The sequence below is a fragment of the Monodelphis domestica genome, chromosome 3, assembly GCF_027887165.1.
Source record: "Monodelphis domestica isolate mMonDom1 chromosome 3, mMonDom1.pri, whole genome shotgun sequence".
Classification (NCBI taxonomy): Eukaryota; Metazoa; Chordata; class Mammalia; order Didelphimorphia; family Didelphidae; genus Monodelphis; species Monodelphis domestica.
This window is the reverse complement of record NC_077229.1, coordinates 86,424,500-86,446,940: the sequence shown is the minus strand read 5'-3', so window position 1 is coordinate 86,446,940 and position 22,441 is coordinate 86,424,500. Positions and strand designations below refer to the sequence as shown.

Genomic DNA, 22,441 nt, shown 5'->3' with positions numbered 1-22,441 from the left:
TAGGTAGTGTATATATATATGTGTGTGTGACATCTAGTTACCTAATATCCTACTAGTCATATAGGTAGTATATATAGATGATATCTAGTTAACTAATAACCTACTAGTTATATAAGTAGTATATATATGTGTGTGTGTGACATCTAGTTAACTAATAACCTACTAGTTATATAGGTAGCATATATAGGTGACATCTAGTTACCTAGCAACTTACTAGTTACATAGGTAGTCTATATACTAGTAACACACTAACTAACAACTAATAAAGGGGCAAAGGGCTGAATGGGGTAACAATATATTCACAAGTGAATAAGGATAACAACATCCGCACAAAGAAAATCGTCATCCTCGGTTACCAGAGACTACTACTATACTATGTTCCCAAATGTAACGGCCAACAATATTCTATGCTACATTCACAAGAAGCAGAGGGTAGGAAACCCCTGCAAAGGTAGGAACCCTGCACCAAGTAGCCTGTGCACAAGCACCTGTCCAGATGCACAGTCCCCAGCATCAGTATCTGCAGAGAACTAACACCTGCCTAAACCTGCCCTGCCTATGTGTCTGGATGCTAGCAACATCTGCCGAGTAGCAAAGCAACTACACTGGAGAAACGTGTGTATGGGTACAAACCCCTGCCCGGGAAGAGCAGTTCCACCCTAACAGCCAGAATATCTGCAGAGGAGTAGCAACCATGTTTAAGGGGCACAAGAATAACAGTGGTACAGGGCAACATCTGTACAGATAGACACACACATCTGTAACATCTGTAGGGAAGGCCCATTTTTAATGCACTAACAGCCTGATAGAGGGGACATGGCAGAGTGGCTAGATTATGGGTTTGGGGTCAGGAAGACCTGGGTTCAAATCCCCACTTCTGTGGATCTGGGGAAAGCGTACCTCCAGCAGTCCTCTAGGATTTATCTAAGTCCCAGGCTGGTTTGGGAGGAGCTGCCTAAGCCAGGTGTGCCTAGCCAGGGCTGTCAGGTCCAAAGGGGTCTGATCCGCTGAGGTGCGGGCTCTCACTCAGGTTCATCTCCCCTGTCCCCAGCACACTGAGTGCAGATGCCGGCCCCGAGTGCTACGAGCTGCAGGTGTGTGTCAAGGATTACTGCTTCGCCCGTGAGGACCGCACGGTGGGCCTGGCCGTCCTCCAGCTCAAGGAGCTGCTGCAGCGCGGGAGCTGTGCCTGCTGGCTGCCCCTGGGCCGCCGCATCCACATGGACGACACCGGCCTCACTGTCCTGCGCATCCTCTCCCAGCGCAGCAATGATGAGGTGGCCAAGGAATTTGTCAAGCTCAAATCGGACACCCGTTCGGCTGAGGAGGGCGGCGCCGGACCCGGACCCGGGTCTGGGCAGGGGCCTGGGCCCTAGGGAGCTAGGCTGGGCTGATAGGGAGGGGCCCCGAGGCTGTCCTGGCCTGGTCAGCGCGGGGAAGCTCTCTCTTTCTCTCCCCCGGCGCTGGGCAGCCCAGGAGGTCCCTCCTCCCGTCAGGCGGGGATCCTGGCCTCAGTCCTGCCCATCGGGGAGAGGTGAGGACGGGGAGAGCCCTCTGCTCCTGCCATCCTCACTAGGGGGTTAGGGGAGCTGAAGGGAAAGAGGCACTCCTCACTTCATCCCACCCTAGGGAACTGAGGGGTAAGAGCCATTGTTTCCCGGCATACTCCATTCACTCTGCCCACTGGGCAGAACCTCGCTAATGAACGGAGGGAGATGGGGAGATTGGGTTCTATCTTGAGCTCCCAGAAACTTACCTGCTTCGAGATCGGGAAGGTCGGAGCTCCGCCCGCCCCCCGGGAGGGGGTTTATGGGGGCAGAGCGGGTAGGGGAACGCATTCCATGGGAGGAAAGGGGGAAGGGGTAGCCCTAGGATATTCCTCTCTCCAGGGGACCCATATCCACACTCGCAGAAAAGCCATACAGGTCGTCTGCCCTATTATCACCACCAGACATACCCCTACCCCCAAGCCTGTGGCTGGGGGAAGTGGAGCAGGGCAATTACCCAGGGAGGACCTCAGAGCCCTTTTGTGGGGCTGGGGACAGTGAGTCAGGACTCTAAGCAGGGGCTGAGGCCCTAGCCATTCAGGGATGGGGGGAGGGAGGGTACTCAGAGACTGCGCCTTTGAAAGGCAAGCTGGGAAGAGGGTTTGGGGAGGAATCCCCAGATTTGGTGTTTGCAAAAAAAAAAAAGTAACGTTATAAAAGCACACAAACCCTCAGGCACCCAATTCCATTCAGGGTTCTGAGGGCATCGAGGCCAGGGCTGGTGGGGGTTTGAGGGGAGCACTGGATGGCCTGTTTTGTATAGTTGTTATAGCTCCTCTTCTAATCCCCAAGAGCTTCTGGGTCCAAGCCCAGAATGGCTTTCCTGGACCAGAGGAATAAACCCAGGTTGGGCCCCCTTTTTCCCCTCCCCATTGCTTCCTGGATGTCCCTGTTCCCAGCCTCTTTACCATCAAGGCCAGGGGATCCAAGAAGAAAGGGGGGATCCCCTAGACCTTTGGACCCTAGAACCTTATGACAACAACCATCCCATTTCCACCACCATTCCCTACTGGGCTCCAAGGGGCTGTACCTCAGACTCTTGCTTCCAGCTGCTGCTAAAAGTCCCCAGTGGGGTCCTCCCCTCAACCTTGGAGGACTTTCACTGTTCCCTCCATCAGCCTCATCTATCACCTGGAGGACAGGCAAGAAGGGGAGACTGGCACCAGTCTACAAGCTCCCTAGAAGCCTCCTCTATCTTCTCCTCTCCCCAGCCCATTCAGTCTTTCCTCTTCCCCCACCCACTGAGCCAGGGGGGCCTAGGAAGTATGGAAAGGCTTTGCAGGGGAGAGAGGGAGAATACAATCCTCTTTGCTCCTGAAGGGCCCTTAAACTTACCCAGGGAGCAGATACTTCCTGGCCAATCATCTCCTTCCACTTCCCATTAGAACTATCCTCAACACATTAATATTCCTCATCCCCCCTTATCCCACCCCCAAATATAATGTGCCAGGAGTGAAGCTGCCTGGCCTCACTGTCCCCAGCCACTAAATCCATGCCGCCACCCCCTTCTTTCTCCTCTCCCTTCAACTAGGGGCTCCTCTGCCTTCCAAGAGTTGGTCCTCTGCATGGGCCCCTGAAACAAAAAGCAAGAGGCTGTGTGCCTGTGGGCAGGGGCACCCATCTCTGAGCATGTCCTTTTGTCACCATAGGTGCCCATCTGTGTGTACTCATCTGTGCATGTGTATGGGAGACCGTGTGTATCTGTCTACGTCCGTGCTTTACTGTGTTTGTACCCATTTGCCTCTGTGTGTGTGCCTTTTTCTGTGCATTTGTATCCCCACCCCTCCGTGTGTGACTGTATGAATGAGCATGTCTGGGTGTGCATGAGCATTTGCCAGAACATGAGTTTGTGTGCCCATCTTGCATGTGTGTGCACGTGTCTAAGCACCTATCTGCATGTGTGTGCCTGTCTGTGTGAATGAGCAAGTGTGCACCTGTCTATCTTCCTGCCTCACCAGACTGTCTCAGAGGACCTCCATGGAAAGGAGAGGAGGGGGGAACCCAGACAATAGGGAGGGGCCAGAGGCTGGGGGGGGAGGGATTGAGAACTCGTCTTGTATCAGGGGAGGGAGTCATAGAGCAAAAAAGAGAAGAGGCAATGGAGGCACAGCAAGGATGAGGGTAAGGCCAAGGCTCTAAGCTGGAAAGAAGCAGGAAGAAGGTAAGAGAATGAATCATAGAATATGAGTTGGGAAGGCTCTTGGCACCTAGACCGCCGAATGTGGCTAGTCCAGCCTCCTCATTTTGCCAATGCAGCAACCAAGGCCTAGAGGGGGAAGAAAAGTCACTCCAGGGTCCCAATCAGCCCTGCTGAGCTCAGGGAAGGTGTAAGGCTCCCTCATCTTTCATCACGTGAGGCCTGGATGAAGGCAGCTCCAGGCAGTCTGTGCCCTCCTTTGGGAGCAGGAAGGCACTTGGGGCATACTAAGCCTGAGTCAGGCAGACCTCAGTTTACCCAGTGGGAATCACCCATAGAAGTCAATCCTATCTTCAGCACAGGAGGGGAGCTCACTTATAAAATACTTCACTTTCCCCAGCTCATTCCAATGAAGCCTTTCAGTGAATCCCAATGTCCATATAACCAGTTTGCTCAAAGGAGGACCTACCTACTGGAAAGCAGCTACCCAAAGATATTTGCTGACGGGTGATACTAGACCAAATGTCCAGAAGGGATCAAAATTGCTCCCTCACAGTCTCCTGGGCCTCAAACTAGAAGCCATCTGCCTTCTTCCTGGATCATAAGGGAAGAACACCATGTGTTTGCAGGAACCCAAAGGCAGGCAGCCAAAAGCCTGAGATGAGAGACAGAAAGACAGGCAGAAAAGAGCCAGATCAACCGAGATTAGATTCTCCTCCTACTCAGAGGAGAGGTTCAAAGCCTGACAAATCAAAGCAAGAGAGATGTCCTCTCTTCCTTCTATCCCTTCCTAACTCACTAAAAGGTGGGGATATTCCTAAGGCCAGTTGTTCTTTCTCCCACCAGGGCCAAGGATCAGAAATGCTATATGCAAAAAAAAAAACGGTGGGGGGACATTAGAGCTGCAAGGCACCTTAAAAGCCATCTAGCTTAATTCCCTCATTTTACAGATGGAAAACCTAAGGGGCAGAGAGGGAAGGGAACTTGGCCATGGTCTTACAGTGAGCCAGTAACAGAAGGGAGGACTGTGTTGCAATGGTAACATTCAAATCCTGGTTCTGCTATTCACTGCTCATGTTACAGGTGACTTATCTAACATCTCTTGGCCTCAGTTTCCTCATCTGGTAAAACGTGAGGATGGGATTAGATTCCCTCCAGCAATAAAATTATGATCTTATGAGTGGTACCCAGGGCTCCAGAATCTTGAAACTGAGACAGTACAAAAGAGACAGGCAAACAGAGATCTGAGGGGAGAGCAGAGGATCTGGAAGGACCAAAGGGCTGGGGGGAGGGGGGTAGATAAACAGATGCACCAAGGGATCATATATGGGAAAGTCCCAGTTTTCTGTTACCACAAGATCATGCCCTACCCCTTTCTTCAACATCCATTCCTTTTTCTAATACTTGCCAAGGACCAAAGTTGTAGGACATTGCACCTGTTTTCCATTCATCTTTGCCTTCTAGAGAAGAGCACTTACTATGTCAGATGAGGAAACTTTCCCTCCCTCAACCCCATTCCCACCCACTTCCAGCCACTGCCCCCTGTGACAAGCATTTAGTTTGCTGCCTTCAGTAACAGGATCTTAAAAGCTGGAAGGACCACAGCTCAGCTCTAGTTCAAACACCTCCTTTTACAGAAGGGGGAAATTTCAGCCCAAGGATAAGGGACTTGTCCAAGGTCACACTTTGAGCCAGGGTATAGAGCTGGGACTGGAACCCAGGTCTACAGATGCCCAGCCCAGGGCTCTTTGAACTTCTTCCTTCCTTCCCCATTGCCTCTGAGTCCTTTCCCTAACAACTTGGGCCCCCTGACTAGAGCAGAGAAGGCTTTATTGGGGGGAGGGTGTGCTCCCACCCCACCATACCCCAACCATTTGTCCCAAGAACAACTTCATAAACAAGTGTTTTGTCCCTGCTACAGGACTTCTCTGGCATGTGGTTGCGAAAGAAACACCTTCCACCTGGGACAGCAATGATGCCCTGGGTTCCTCTGTAAATATATGAACCAGAACAAAAGTGTTAAATCAATCATGGATGCATGAAATTGAGATGTTTTGCACTATTTTGACTTTTTGGTCTCTGTAAAAATATTTTATTATTAACGGACATTAAAAAAAAAGCACACCCTCTCAGCTCTCAAAATCCTTGACTCCTCCTTTCCTGCCTCTACCTCCTTCATAACAGAGATAGATCTCCAAATGTTATAACGGAAGGATCCTCAAGGGATCTGATCTAGAATGTTTAAAAAAAAAGACCCATGAAATTCAGCAGGACAACATGTTGACTCTCTGCTGATCTCTGCTGGGTGTTCCATCTTTCTTTCTCCTGGACTTCTCACAGCTGATTCCTACTGAGATTCAGCTAGCGCCCTCAGCTGGGAATAGTTCCTCTTACTCATAACAGAAGTGAGGTTTTTTTTTTTTTAATCTAGAGCTTCCAGGCTGTTTCAACCCTTTCAATGAGAAAGAAAGGCTTTTCACACACCCACATCTTGCCATAAGGGCAATGAGGTTCATCAGCCTTCATGGGGCAAAGCTCTTTTGTTAGCTAAAACATGGTTAGTCCGTTAGAATCCAGGAAGGAGCAGTTACTTTGTCTTTTTGTGCTCTTCTGTCCTACTAGCAGGACTGAAATCTCTTCTAAGTTTCTATCTGACTCAGAGTTAGAAAATCCTTGTGATTTCTATTTAACCCTTCATGAGGACCTAGTGTCAGCTCTCTTGAGGTCCTCACATCTACCGCCTGTTCCTTCTCTCCAATGCAGGATGGAGAAAACCCAAAGATCACTAGTTCAAAGTGGCCTGTCTACTGGGAGATAAAGAGATTAATTCATGACTATTTTACTGTGTTGGCAAATCTATGGCATGCATGCCAGAGGGGGCTGCCTCCCTCTCCCTCTCCAACATGCCTGAGGATATTTTTCACTTTACTCACCCCTCTGCCCAGAAGCCCAATGGGAGCACTTCCTCCCTCCTCTGTCTAGGGTAAAGGTGTGATTCACATGGAGCATAAGGGTACAGTTTGGGCATTTGGTCTCTAAAAGGTTCACCATCACTGCTCTAGGGCATGGGGCCCTGATCCATGTGACTTCTTTTCTCTACAAAATCAAATACCTTAAAAATACATATTATTAATAAAATTCATAAAATCTCTGAGGTCCCAGGCAACCTTTTGGTTGCTAGGCTGGAAATGAGGTTTCCCAGTCAGTTAGATTCTATGTAGTCAATTATCCACTGACATTCCCCCTCAATCCACATTTTCTTTAACAAAGATTAAGTCAGGATGCATAAAAAAATTGTCCTAATCTATTAAAAATTTTTAATACAGAAAAGTAAGCAAATTTAAACAATCAAAATTTAATATAGAAAAGTAAGTAAATTTAAACAAAGAGACACTAAATAAACAATGCCAACCTGTTGCATAGGCCAATAAAACAGAAAGGAGAAGCAGAGAATGGATAGTGTGAATCTTAAAAACTACTCAGACTGTACTTGAGAAGATTTGATTTAGCTATTTCCTTATTGTAAGAATGGAGATACTTGGTCTAACAAGAATCAGGAATGTCTTGGGAACTTTATATTACTCCACCCATACTTAGACATACTTTAGGGGAAGATAAAGTTGTAAACTCCTGATTGAACAATGAAGGTACTTAACTCAGACCTTATAGTGAAGCTAGAACTTAAACTAAGTCTATTTTTAGATCTAATACAAAAAGGTGTTAAGTACTTGTAAAGGTTAAATTAATCACAAAAAGGTCAAGTAACTCACAAAAGGCAAGCTTAACAAAGAAGTGTGAAGTACTCAGAAGATATAATCTAACCAGAGAAGGTGAGAACTAAGAATGAGCAGTCCTGGAAAAAAATAATCTACTATGATTGGTAGGTGTGAAAATTTAGGGGAGGTGACATAAGAGAAAATTTTTTTAAAAGGAGGGATAAAAAGTCAGTTCAGGCAATTCAGTTTGGAGTGGAATTGGGTTTGGAACTCAGTTCAGGAGACTGAATTCAGTGGAGGACTGGAACCCAGCTTGGAGATGGTCTGGTGGTGAGTGATAAGACTGACTTCTTTTCCCTTAGGCTCATGGAGGCCACTTTGGCCAAGGCCTTTAACTACCGCCTGGCTCAGCCTGAGCCAGTGAAGTTTAAATTAATTCTCTCTCTCTCTCTCTCTCTCTCTCTCTCTCTCTCTCTCTCTCTCTCTCTCTCTCTCTCTCTCTCTCTTTCCTTTCCTTAATTCCTTCTCTCTATATTAATTAAAATCTCCACAATTCCCAGATGACTTGGGTATTTTATTATTTGAGAACCATCCCTGGTGACCAATTATTTAGATTTAAGTCAAAACACTAAAATTATCTTTACAGTAGATTGACCATTGCTTTAGCTATTTCTTCAAATACTGTAGATATAGTTTAGTCACATTCTCATACATTTTTATTTTTCATGAGAATAATATTATTTATTAATAGGGGCATAAGGTCAATCATGTGTAGCCTCTGTGCCAAAATGTCTATTAGATTTTAAATTTTCCAAATTTTTAAAATGTTTAGTTACATGTAGAAACAATTTTGACAATTGTTTTGACATTTTAAAATTCAAAATTTTCTCCCTCTGTCCCCTCCCTTCCCCCAGAGGTGGTGAATAGTCTGATATAGGTTTTATACCCATACTTACATATAATCCCATTTCCATATTGCTCATGTCATGAAAGAAGACATGTATCATACCTACAATAGGGATCTCATGAAGGAAGTATGGTAGAAGATGGCATGATTTGATCTGCATTCAGACTCCAATAGTTCTTTGGCTGTGGTGAGCATTTTCTTCATGAGTCCCTTGAAGTTATCTTGGAGACTTGCTTTTCTGATAACGATTTAGTCCTTCACAGTTGATCATTGTATAATATTTCTGTTACTCTCTACACTCTGCTAGATTTTAACACTGAGTCAGAAGTCAAGTCAAGGAAAGGAAAAGGTGTGAGCCTCTACAATGATTAAGAGTTCTAGAAAGCCGACTCTGCCACTACTATTCAATGTTGCTGGGGTTTCCACTCTCTTATCTCCCATGCTAACTCTTTGGATCCCTTCTTACAACTCTCAGAGAGCATTTTATTTTATTTTAATTTTTTTAAACCCTTACTTTCCTTTTTAGAATCAATATTGTATATAGGTTTCAAGGCAGAAGAACAGTAAGAGTTAGGCAATAGGGGTCAAGTGACTTGCCCAGGGTCATAAGCTAGAAAGTATCTGAGGTCAAATTTGAACCCAGGACCTCGGGTCTCTGGGCTTGGCTCTCAATCCACTGAGCCACCCAGCTGCCCCCTCAGAAAACATTTTAAACACTACTACAACAGGAAATTCTAACCACCAGTTTCAAGTCCATGATAGTTTTGTCTTTTTCTAGGATGGGGTTTTTAGCAACTTAGTTCCCTCACAAGGCTTGTCGGAATGATTCTTATATAGATATATTGTATACAAGTCAAAAACAAATAGAATTCAAGGTAACCTTGAAAGGAGGAGCACATGCAGCTGGAAGGTACTAATAAAAGCCTCCCACAGCAAGATGAGTTGAAGAAAGCTAGGAATTGATCTTCCAGGAGGCAGCAGTGAGGAGGAGGGAGAGAATTCCAGGCACATGGGGATAATCAGTGATGGCTTATGAGGAACAGCAGAAGCATCAGTGAGGACAGACCATAGAGTGCATGTAAAACAGCTACGGATCAGAAAGCTAGGAAGAGCCCAGATCAGGAAGAGCTTTAAATGCCCCAAAGAAGACTTTCTATTTGATTCCTGTAGTCATAGGAGTGATACTGAGAGCATTCTGAGAAATGAAATGGATCATTTTTATTACATTAAATTTTAAAGGTTTTATATAAGTAGGAAAGGTTGACACAGTCAGACCCATGTTTTGGGAAAACACTTTGGCTGTAGTGTGGAGAATAGATTGGACTAGAAATAGATAGGGAAGCAGGGAGTCCAATTAGAGTTACTGGAGGGCAGGTGGGTGGCTCAGGGGATATAGAGCCAGGCATGGTGGACTGTGGTTCAAATCGGGTCTCAGATACTTCCCGGCTTTGTGATCCTAGACAAGTCACTTGATCTCAGTTGCCTCGCCCTTAACACTCTTCTGCATTGGAACTAATACTTAGTATCGATTCTAAGACAGAAGGCTGGGTTTTTTAAAGGCTATTGCAACAGTTTAAGCAAAAAGTAATAATGACTAGAACTCAATTATAATGTGTGTAGAGAAAAGGATATGTACAAGAGATACTATAAGATTTGGCAACTGATTAGATATGTGGTGTGAAAAAGAGTGAAGAATCAAGGCTGATACCAAGGTTATGACTGGAGGATGATGGTATCCTCAAAACTAATAGGGAAGTACAGAAAAGAGGTGGGTTTTAGTGGAAAGACAATGAATTCTATATTGGACGTGTGGAATTTGAGCTGCATATAGGACATCCAGCTTCAAAAATCCAATAGGCATTTGGTAATGTGGGGTTGGAGTTTAGAAAAGAGATTAGGTCAGATATGGAGATGTGGGAATCATCCATGTGACTTAATGCACACAACAAGCACTTAATAAATACTTGTTGATTGAATGACTGATGAGATAAACAAATTAGAAAGTCAATAAAGAGAGAAGAGGCTAAAGGATAGCATTGAAGGACACCCAGAATTACTGGACATGACTTGGATGATCAGCCAATAAAGGAAACTCAAAAGGAGCAGTCATACAAGAAGAAGCAGAACCAGGAGAGAGTAGAATCAAGAAAGTCCATAATGGAGAGTATATCCTGAAGCAGGAGATCAACAGCATCAAATGCTGCAGAGGAATCAAGGACAAGAAGTGAGTATAGCACTTGAATGTAAATGTAAGGTATATGTGAAAAACTTCACCAGAAGCACACCAATAGAACTAAAGTGGAATGGACCATTCCAAGTTGCTTTTACCACGCCCACTTCAATCAAACTTATAGGGAAAGAACCAGGGTTCCATGCTTCTCATGTAAAACACCACTTTGACCAAACTGCCCCAGATAAAAATGATACAGAAACTGTTCCAGATCAAATGCATGACCAAACTGCCCCAGACGTAACCGATACAGAGATTACCCCAGATCCCACGCAAGAAGCTCAAATTCAAATACAAAGCGACCAAGAAGACAGCCCCATAGAAAGTGATAATGAAATTGAATAATGCACAAAGATAGACAGACTATAATACAGACAGAATGACATCCATCTAACTCTCCATCTCAACCCTCTGTCAATTTAAATCACAACACAAGAACATAACATATATTCATACACATAAAACAAACCAGATAAACTTCATAAAGCTCTCACTAGCACTCACTCGATCTGAATCACTCTTACACACACGCAAATGATGACAATTATTCTGACACACATGCATGATCCTGTAAGATCTGGTAAAAAGACAGAAAAATCTACAATCAAGACTCCATTCTCTCCCTGCCCTCATACTGCAGCTGTATTACATATCATAAAGATGAAAAGAGCAGTAAACATGCTTTTGTTTAAAGGAAGATAGATATTCATTGTCAAAGAATGCAAGGCATTACTGCTATTATGGATGAACATTGTCCTACTTAATAGAAGTAAAGAAATTAATATAAATGTTAAAATGTATATATGAAGAAATAAAGCTTTCAGAAGAGATCTGGACTGTTTCATAGAGAAAATATAATGTAGGACAGACTGAGGAGTCCATCAATAATATGGAGTGAGGCCTCATTTCTAGGAGAACATTATAGAGGCAGAGACAAAATTATAAAAATGTGAGAATATTGAAACACTATTAAGATTAAAAATTTTCTGTAGTCTGCATATTAATTTATATTTATTAAATAGTGAAAAGCAAGTCAGAGAAAGAAAAGGCACATAGCCCCCTCCCCCCACATGGCTGGTTGCACACCTTCTTCCCTAGCTAACCTGAGCTCCCAGCTCCCACTCCTACTACTTGGCCAGAAGGACTGACAGACAGCTCATAGCCCCCTCCCCAACTCTCATGACATCAGTTTTTGTGAGTCTCCCTGATTGGAGAAACTTGATCTCAGTCCAAGTTAGAGGCCAGTCTTCAAGATGCCAGAAGTCACATAGGACAAGAGCTAAGTGTCTTTCAGGATGCCAGGGAGCTAGGAGGCTTCTGATGTCCTCATGCACACCTCCCCACCCCATATATCAGGCCTTGTTCTTAATTGAATTGAGGAGTGAGGACTGAACAAAAACTCAATTCGCTAGAGAATAGGTTTTCAAATTCAATATGAAACTTTCCTTTTAACACCTCAAGAAATGATCTTAGGGAACCTGTAATAATTAAATTTAGGTTTGACTTAATATGAGTTATAAAAGTGGTCGCCATTTATAAAATATTAGCCTCTAAGTCAAAATGACTGTCAACAGCTTTTATTTACAACAGGGTAGAGATAGTGAAAGTGGGAAATATAGGAAGGAGACAAAGCCTGGTCTAGCCTACCAGCCCCAAGACCTGCTCTGGTGAAGTCCGGCTTAGCTGCTCCTCTCCCTCCAGGGTTCCCTCAAAGACCCAATCAAAACGTGTAAGTCCTGGTGGTGTGCTCAACAAGCCTCTTCCTTCAGCTCTGGTCACTCACCCAGCAAGCCTCTCCAGCACAGAATGCCAAGGACAAGTCTAGGACAACGTGACTGCTTCCAAGAGTTCCTCCAGCTGGGTTCACCAACACAGAATGGATGAATCCATCCTTGCTCTTAGCCTTTTATCCCCCCCTTTTCCATGTCACTTCCTGTCTCTTCCCCTCTTCACAGGAACCAATTTCAATCTCCCAATTTGCCTAGCACTGCCCAAAGCGGGCAGTGCTTGTGGCCTTTGGGGGTGTGAACTACTAAGTGACTTGTGAGCTCTCTTACCTAATGGTTAGCTAGCTACTAAGTAGGGGTACTTTAAGTTCTTGGCTTGATTAACTAAAAATAGACAGAGGAAGAGTTAATTTTATCTTCACATACCAAGAAAAAGAGGTGCCAACTGGTGTTAAATTCTCACTGTTTGAATGGCACCAGGGATACAATGACTGGTTCAAGACTTTAGAGTTGAGGCATGATTTATATATACATATTTTATGACCAAAGAGGAAAAAAAGGAAAGAAACAAGCAATTATTAAGCACATGTAACTATGTGCCAGGAACACAAGTGTTTTATAAATAATTGTTTACAAGATCCTCACAACCACCCTAGGAAGTACTGCTATCATTCCAGTGATATCACACACACACATAACACAGCTAATGAGTGTCTGAGACTAGATTTGAACTCTGGTCTTCCTGACTCCAGGTCCAGCACTATATCCACTAGCTGCCTCTAAAATTAAGAAAATAAGGAATCATATAAACATTTAGAGACTGGGGTGTGGTTCTTTAAAAAGTATCAATTTGATAGGGGAAACCTGGGGATAGTAGAAGATGAGTAACTATAAGTCAGGAGGATCTCATTTCAGACATTAAGCACTTCCAGAAAGGCAAGACATCACTTAGGAGGGGGCAGCCAGGTGGCTCAGAGGATTGAGAATCAGGCCTAGAGGTGGGAGGTCCTCGGTTTAAATCTGACCTGAGGGGGCAGCTGGGTGGCTCAGTGGATCGAGAGCCAGGCCTAGAGACGGGAGGTCCTGGATTCAAATCTGGCCTCAGCCACTTCCTAGCTGTGTGACCCTGGGCAAGTCACTTGACCCCCATTGCCTAGCCCTTACCACTCTTCTGCCTTGGAGCCAATACACAGTATTGACTCCAAGACGGAAGGTAAGGGTTTAAAAAAAAAAATAAAAAATAAATCTGACCTGAGACACTTCCTCACTGTGTGACCCTGGGCAAGTCACTTAACCCCCATTGCCTAGCTCTTACTGCTCTCCTGCCTTGGAACCAATACTAAGATGAAAGGTAATGATTAAAAAAAAAAAAGATAGCAACAGGAGAGGAAGAGGAACCCCAGGGGGGACTTTGGACATAGGAAGGTGAAAAAACTTCTCTATTGGAGCTGTGGCATTCCCTTGAGTGGTCAGAGAGAACTTTGTTGATTGTTGATCCTTATTACTCTGCATCTGGGAAAACCATCTATCTCTTCTCTACTTGATAAATAGCTTTTGTAAGCTCTTTGAAGGAACAGACAGGTTAAAACTCTTTAGTGACACCCAGAGTTGGAGATCTTGGTATAAATGCTAGTTCTATGCCACCACCTCTAGAGGCCTGAAAAAAGAGGAGGGTTAGGGAATGCTGTAGTATCCTGATGAGCTGGCTTAAAAGGTGAGCTGTAACTGTGTTGCTGTTAGTTCTGTACTGTCTCTGGACAGCATGGACTACTGGAGAGAGAATAATTGTCTGGTCTGGTTTGTATAGGTCAAGGATGACCAGTGGGATGAACTTTGCTGTTTTTTAGCTTAGAGAAAAGCTGCTGTTCACATTAAGATGTTTTCTAAAGGTCCCCTGAAGGGTGATGGTTCATTGAAAGAGTTTATGAAGTATTCAATAAACCCAAAGATCCAAGCTTTTGGGCAAAGAACTCACTATTTGGCATAAATAGCTGGGAAAACTAGAAAACAATATGGCAGAAAGTAGGCATAGACCAACATTTCACACCTTACAACAGAATAAAGTCAAAATGGATACCTGACCTAGAAATAAAGGGTGGCACCATAAACAAATTAGGCGAATATGGAAAGTTTACCTGCCAGGCTTATGGATAAGGGAAGAATTTATAACCAAACAAGACATCAAGAACATTATAAAAAATGAAATGGATAATTTTATTACATTAAATTAAAAAGGGTTTGTATAAACAAAACCAATGCAACCTAGAAGGGAAAAAACAATTTTAGGGAAAAAATTCATAGCAAATGTCTCTGGCAAAGGCCTCATTTCTCAAATATATAGAGAACTGACTCAAATTGATAAGAATACAAAGCATTCCCCAACTGAAAAATGGTCAAAGGATATGAACAGTTCTCAGAGGAAAAAATTAAAACTATCTTTAGTCATATGTAAAAAGTTTCCAAATCACCATTGATTAGAGAAATGAAAACTAAAACAACTCTGAGGTACTACCTGTGAATTTCAAAACTATTCCACCCTAATCAGACCATTCTTTAGAAGATGTGATTTAGCTATTTCCTGATCAGTAACAATGGAGATACTTGGAATAACAGAATCAGGTCTTAGAAACTCTATATTCTCCACCCTACTCAGTTTAACAAGATTTTGAAGGTCTAAATCAAACTCAAGATTTAATTATCTGAGGAGATGGCCTTCAACAGACATGTGAAGCAAGCTAAGTCCTCATTGGTACAGTTGAGATGCAGAAAAATGATGTAAGAACATCCATTTAAGGCATGGCACTTCCTGGTCCTTCCTCTTTCCCTGGAGAGACCACTCTGACTGGCAGTGTGCTAAGTGTTCCAACATCTATGAGTGGTGAGTTTTGCCCTGGAGCCCATTTCAGGTTCAGGCATCTTAGCTGAGCCCCATTTGGAGGTCAGGCTGATTCCTTCCTCCTTCATACTCCAAACCCTTACTCCCTTATCTCCTGATCTCGAGGGGGGAGGGGGGAAAGGGAGAGAAAAAAACCTATGCCTTCTTTTTCCTTCTTCTTAATCTTCTCCACTCCAATCAAATCACCATAAAATTTGGCAGCTGACTTGGGTATTTTATTATTTGGGATTTCCCTTGGAGACCACTTAAATTTAGATTTTTTCAGTCTCAACCATAATTTCACCTTTTACATACCTCAGACTTATCAGATTGGTTAACATGATCAAAAAGGAAAATGATAAATATGATAAACAAATACACTGTTGGGGGAACTGTGACTTGATACAACCATTCTGGAGAGCAATATGGAATCAGGCTCAAAGGGTCATAAAACTATGCATATGCCCTTTGACCTACCACTACTGGGTCTGTATCCAAAGAGATCAGAGATAAGGGGAAAGGACCTACCAGTACAAAAATATTTTTAGCAGCACTTTTTGTAGTGGCAAAGAAATGGAAATTTGGGAATGGCTAAACAAGTAGTATGTGATTATAATGGAATATTATTGTCATAATGAACAGGATGATTCAGAAAAACCTAGAAAATTTTAAAAGAACTGATGCAAAGTGAAGTGAGCAGAGCCAGAACAACGTATACAGTAAAAGAAATATTACATGATGATCATCTGTGAAGGAGTAAAAAGCAAGTTCCCAAGATACCCACAAGGGATCCATGATATAAAATGCCATCCATACTCAAAGAAGGAACTATTGGAGTCTGATTGCAAAGAATATCATCTTCCACTTTATTTCTTTCATGAATTTTTTATTGTGTGTTATGTGTCCTGTCATGACATGAGCAATATGGAAATATGTACTGCATGAAGGCACTGGTATAACCTATATCAGACTATTTCCTCAGGAAGCAGAGGGAAAGGAGGGAGGAAGAAAATTTGAATTGGAAAATGCCAAAAAACAATTGTCAAAAATTATTTCTACAAGTAACCAAAAATTAGTCAAAAATTATAAAGCTTATAAAGGCCCTGTTCATGTAAAAGTTTCTCTAACTGAAGAAAGGTGATGATCTGTAACAGTCAAACAGTGAGCAGCAAGGCAGGTGGCTCAGTGTCTAGAAGGGCCAGACTTGGAGTCAGGACCCCGGGCAAGCCACTTAAACCCAATTGTCTAGCCTCTGCCACTCTTCTGCCTTGGAACCAATACCTGTATGGATTCTAATACATAAGGCAAGGTTTGAAAAGAAAATGCAAGCAGTATGTGATGCAGATGTTCCTGAATGGACCAAAGTATTGAAGCCTGCAGTCTAGAGTTGTAAAATACTCTACGTATGTGTTTGCCTAGAAGTGCATTTACCATGCTTCACTCTAGATATCAAGCATGCTGGTAGAGGAGGGTGGTGATCTGGAGTTAAATGTCTTGTGACACAGTTTTATTATTTATGTGTTTGCTTTTATACACACATAATGATTTATTTGGCCTTATTAAGTAAATAGTTGAGAGGCTAGTTGTATAACTGTCATATATTATGGGAATTGTAAAAACTTACTGGTAGGTTTGTGTCTCCCCATTCCACTCCACTTGGCTACCACGATGATTTTCCTAAGCATAGGTCCAATCATGCCACTTCCCAATTCAGTAAACTCTAAGAGCTCCCTATTTGAGGATCAAATCCAAGATCCTGTTTGGCATTCAAAGTCCTTCATAAACAACTCCCCAATCCCCACCTTTCCAGGTTTCCTGGATCTAGTAGCATTAGCCTCCTTGATATTCCATATACCAGATGCTCCCTCTCTCAGTTCTGGACATTTTCTTTGGCTGCCTCTCCTGTCTGGAATACTCTTCCTCATCTCTGCGTTCTGGTTTTCTTGCAAGTCCCAACTAAAATCCTACTTTGTAAAGGAAACCTTTCCCCACTAGCTCTTAATTCTAGTCTTTTGTGAATTATTTCCTATTCCAAATAAAGCTTGTGTGTACATATCTGCTTATTGTTTCCCCCATTAGACTATGAGGGCAGGGATTAAGTTAACAAAGACCCCAGTATATGGCAATTCGAATGAGCCAAATAATACAGAAAGGGTGGTAGTGTTTACTCCCCATCTAACAGGCAAACTTGGTGGGACCATATATAGAAACTTGAGACTTAGGTAGTATTGAGAAAGTGCCTCTAGCTGTTGGAGCAGGGGAGTGTTTAATTACTGGTTTTTTTCTGTATCTTTTTAATATACAAAGAAAATATCCTTTGTAAAAAGCTAATTGATATTAGTTTATTTTTAAAATGCTGTGCTAATCACTGGTGGCTAACATCAAAGAACCATATTGGAAATGGGAGTTCCAGCTAATGACATTAGAAAAAAGACAATCCTAACTCCTCAGAGGCAATTCCATAACTAAAATAGAGATGTAATTAGCCTCATGCTAGGAGTAAGACCTGCCCCAGGACACCTTAGCACCTATAGAAGTTTTCTGGCTCCTGGTTGGATATTAAGCAAAAGAATCACCTCCAAGATGGTAATATTTTTCTTTCTCCTTCCTAGGACCAAAAAAGTATACATACAAGCTCCTAAAGGAGTTATTCCTCCCTTCTTTTACCTTTCTTATTCATTTTGAATGGCTATCATTTTACCAGTGATCAAATAAGGTTTATAAAGCACTTTTCAACCCTTAAAAAGTGCTATATAAATGCTATTATTTTAACACTATTATACCCATGATGTCAAATTTACTTTCCTGAGTTAAGACATCCAGGTCACCTTGCTTTTTTGCCCTATTTTGTGAATTTGTGACAGATAAACGAGCTCATGTATTTTACTGCTGGTTCCTTCATTGGAGTTTGTCTCCTGAGAATTCCTGGGCAGCTTTACTGCTATTCTTCTTCCATTGTAGCTATTCATGATGGATCTCTGCAGTTTTCTTCCTTTTCCTTTTTAGTTTAAAAGCTTTTCAACTGGATTTGTGAGATCATATCCAAATATATGTTAAGCAATGTTTGTTAAGTACACTTCAACCATAGATAAGATTATTTTTAAATTTTAAGTTGTGGTCCAAAATCCAGATCTCATTCCCAAACACCATTTTCTTTTTTCTTTTAAACATTATTTTATTTGGTCATTTCCGAACATTATTCATTGGAGACAAAGATCATTTTCTCCCCCCTCCCCCCCATTCCATAGCCGACGCACGATTCCACTGGGTATCACACGTGTTCTTGATTCGAACCCATTTCCATGTTGTGGGTATTTGCATTAGAGTGTTCATTTAGAGTCCCTCTTCAGACATGTCCCTTCAACCCCTGTAGTCAAGCAGTTGCTTTTCCTCGGTGTTTTTACTCCCACAGTTTGTCCTCTGCTTGTGGATAGTGTTTTTTCTCCTAGATCCCTACAGATTGTTCAGGGACATTGCATTGACACTAATGAAGTCCATTACATTCGATTGTACCACAGTGTGTCGGTCTCTGTGTACAATGTTTTCCTGGTTCTGATCCTTTCACTCTGCTTCACTTCCTGGAGGTCGTTCCAGTCTCCATGGAATTCCTCCAATTTATTATTCCTTTGAGCACAATAGTATTCCATCACCAACATATACCACAATTTGTTCAGCCATTCCCCAATTGAAGGGCATCCCCTCATTTTCCAATTTTTGGCCACCACAAAGAGTGCAGCTATGAATATTCTTGTGCAAGTCTTTTTCCTTATTATCTCTTTGGGGTACAAACCCAGCAGTGCTATGGCTGGATCAAAGGGCAGTCTTTTATCGCCCTTTGGGCATAGTTCCAAATTGCCCTCCAGAATGGTTGGATCAGTTCCCAACCCCACCAGCAGTGAATTAATGTCCCTACTTTGCCACATTCCCTCCAGCATTCATTACTTCCCTTTGCTGTCATGTTAGCCAATCTGCTAGGTATGAGGTGATACCTCAGGGTTGTTTTGATTTGCATTTCTCTGATTATAAGAGATTTAGAACACTTTTTCACATGCCTATTAATAGTTTTTATTTCTTTATCTGAAAACTGCCTATTCATGTCCCTTGCCCATTTATCAATTGGAGAATAACTTGATATTTTTGTACAATTGATTTAGGTCTTTGTAAATTTGAGTAATTAAACCTTTGTCAGAGATTTTTATGAAGATTGTTTCCCAATTTGTTGCTTCCCTTCTGATTTTGGTTACATTGGTTTTGTTTGTACACAACCTTTTTAATTTGATGTAAGCAAAATTATTTTAAATTTTGTGACTCTTTCTAAATCTTGCTTGGTTTTAAAATCTTTCCCTTCCTAAAAGTCTGACATGTATACTATCCTGTGTTTGCCTAATTTATTTCTAGTTTCCTTCTTTATGTTCAAGTCATTCAACCATTCTGAGTTTATCTTGGTGTAGGGTGTGAGGTGTTGATCCAAACCTAATCTCTCCCACAGTCTTCCAATTTTCCCCAGTTTTTAGCAAATAGTGGATTTTTTGTCCCAAAAGCTGGGATCTTTGGGTTTATCATATACTGTCTTGCTGAGGTCACTTACCCCAAGTCTATTCCACTGATCCTCCTTTCTGTCTCTTTGCCAGTACTAAATTGTTTTGATGACCACTGCTTTATAATATAGTTTGAGATCTGGACTGCAAGGCCCCCTTCCTTTGCATTTTTTTTTCATTATTTCCCTGGATATCCTTGATCCTTTGTTCTTCCAAATGAACTTTATTATGTTTTTTTCTAAATCAGTAAAAAAAAAATTTTGGAAGTTCAATGGGTATAGCACTAAATAGATAAATAAGTTTGGGTAGGATGGTCATTTTTATTTTATTGGCTCGTCCTACCCATGAGCAGTTAATGTTTTTCCAATTGCTCAAATCTAGTTTTAGTTGTGTGGAGTGTTTTGTAGTTGTGTTCATATGGTTCCTGTGTTTGTCTCAGGAGATAGATTCCTAAGTATTTTATATTGTCTAGGGTGATTTTGAATGGGATTTCTCTTTCTAGTTCTTGCTGCTGAGCTGTATTGGACATATATAGAAATGCTGATGACTTATGCGGGTTTATTTTGTATCCTGCAACTTTGCTAAAGTTGATTATTTCAATTAGCTTTTTGGTTGAATCTCTAGGATTCTTTAAGTAGACCATCATGTCATCCGCAAAGAGAGATAACTTGGTCTCCTCCTTGCATATTTTAATGCTTTCAATTTCTTTTTCTTCTCTAATTGCTACTGCTAGGGTTTCTAGAACAATGTCAAATAATAGAGGTGATAATGGGCACCCTTGTTTCACTCCTGATCTTATTGGGAATGCATCTAGTTTATCCCCATTGCAGATGATATTAGCTGATGGTTTTAGATATATATTATTATTTTTAGAAACAACCCTTCTATTCCTATGCTTTCTAGCTGTCTTCCCGGGGAAGCCCAGGGTCTGCCCTCCCCTGCCTGCCGGTGTTTGGAGTGTTACTGCTCTCATTTCCCTCCAGTTGCTTCTCCGCTGCCTTACTTCCACGCTCTGAGCCTGGCACAGCACTGTCTGCAAGGTACCTCAGTGCCTTTGCCGGCCCTGAGGTTCCTGTCCTTTCAGAGGGCCCTGCACTTTAAGGGGGGGAAGGGGCCTCCTTGAGCTCTGATGGCTCCTGATGGGATTAGATCCAGCTGGGTTCATTTGGATGTGTCCCTAAGCAAAAACCTCCAGTGAGACTCTGATGGAAGGACCCAGCCAGGGGGCTACAGTCCCCCCCCCCCCTCCCGCCCACCCCGGTCTCTCAGACTGCTTCCCTGCCGTCTGTGTTGGATGCCCCAAGACTGGCCCAGGTTGCTTTCAAGGTATGCCCTTCAAAGCAACACCTTTGCAGGCCCTGAGGTTCCCGCTGCTGTGGGCTCAGCACTTTGGGTTGGGGGGGGGGAGGGGTCCTGGGACTTTCCTTCTGCCTTCCCCTTAGACCTGAGTGTTCTACGATTCTGGCTTTTGGGGGGCGTACCTTTTGATTTGAGTCTAGAAGGAGGGTTCCCCGGCTCTGTCCTGTTGTCGAGTTTGAATTTCCGTCCCCTAGGAGCATTCAGTTTGTGATCGGTAAGGAAGGGTTTTCAGAGTTCTGAACTTTTGCTGCTTCTAAGCCGCCATCTTGACCGGAAGTCCCAAACACCATTTTCTTAACAAGATGTTAGTTTTCCAAATATGCCTGTGTTCTGAAATCTTTGTCTTCGACTGGCAGTGGCGAGGAAAATATCCACTGTGGCCCTATAGTTTTCATGAAGTTTGTGGCCTAAGACTACATAATTTTTAGCAAAGCTTTCTAGATTCCTTTTAGCAGTGTCATTAATAGGAATCATTCCCAGTGGATAGTAGTCATGGGATTTAACAAGTGGGAAGAACTCCCCCAGGAGGAAAGTGGGCCTTTTTATTGCTTATACAAGGAAGATAGAGCTTACCTTGGCACCTCTTAGTGGAAGACATCACTCACCATAGCTCATCTCTTCCTCTATCAAATGGGACTAGCAGATAGATAACACCACTTTTTGAAGGACAAAAAGTTGCTTCTTTATAAATTAGTTCAGTACAATTCACTCTAACAGGCACCAATAGTTGTAGTAGGGCAGCTACCACTTATACGGCACTTAGTATGTGCCAGGGATCATGCTAAATGCTTTACAAATTCTCTCTTAATCTTCACAATAGTTGGTGCTACATCTCATTTTACAGATGAGGAAACTGGAGCAGAGAAAGGTTAAGTGATTTACCCAAGATCACACAGTTAAGTGTCTGAGGCCAGATTTGTAAATGCCTATAATATGCAAGACTGTGATGGTCACTGGGATTACAAAGAAAAAAATGAAAACCAGTTTTAGCCTTAAGCAGCTCACATTTTAAGGGGAGGGCGCACAAGATAGATAATTACAACTGTAACTGGGCCAGGCCAATGGTGCCCCATTCTTAGAGCAGCACTGAGCTCAATCTGTTGCCAGCCTACAAAAGGCTAGGGAACTTGCTTTTAAAAAGGAATAATGATAGTAAATGGAAAGGGCTAGCTCACATGTCATTCTGACAGTTGTAAATCCCTTTTGCCATGTCAAGAAGATTCTTTCATTGGCTAATCCAGAACCGAGAATGCTTTCAAAATACATTACCTCACAGAGTTTTCTCTTTTCTGCCTGGCTAGGGTCAGGGAGAGGCTTTGGGTCATCTTTGATCTGGAGTCAGCAAGAAATGCAATTGCCGAAAGCACTGTGACATTGGCCTCTGTTTTTGCCTCTTTTCAGACTT

General features: G+C 42.8%; 2 protein-coding genes across 2 annotated transcripts in view; one reads left to right on the top strand and one right to left on the bottom strand.

Moving 5' to 3' along the window:
• The window catches only part of UNC13A (unc-13 homolog A), a 95,015-nt gene extending 89,189 nt beyond the window's left edge, over window positions 1-5,826 (top strand). The window contains exon 45 of the mRNA XM_056822383.1: window positions 1,052-5,826. Within this exon, the coding sequence (XP_056678361.1) occupies window positions 1,052-1,376 (325 nt within the window). The 3' untranslated portion in view covers window positions 1,377-5,826. The remainder of the gene's footprint in view (window positions 1-1,051) is intronic.
• Window positions 1-22,441, bottom strand: part of BORCS8 (BLOC-1 related complex subunit 8) — a 48,912-nt gene that overhangs the window by 11,842 nt on the left and 14,629 nt on the right. The gene's annotated exons all lie outside the window — the stretch shown is intronic.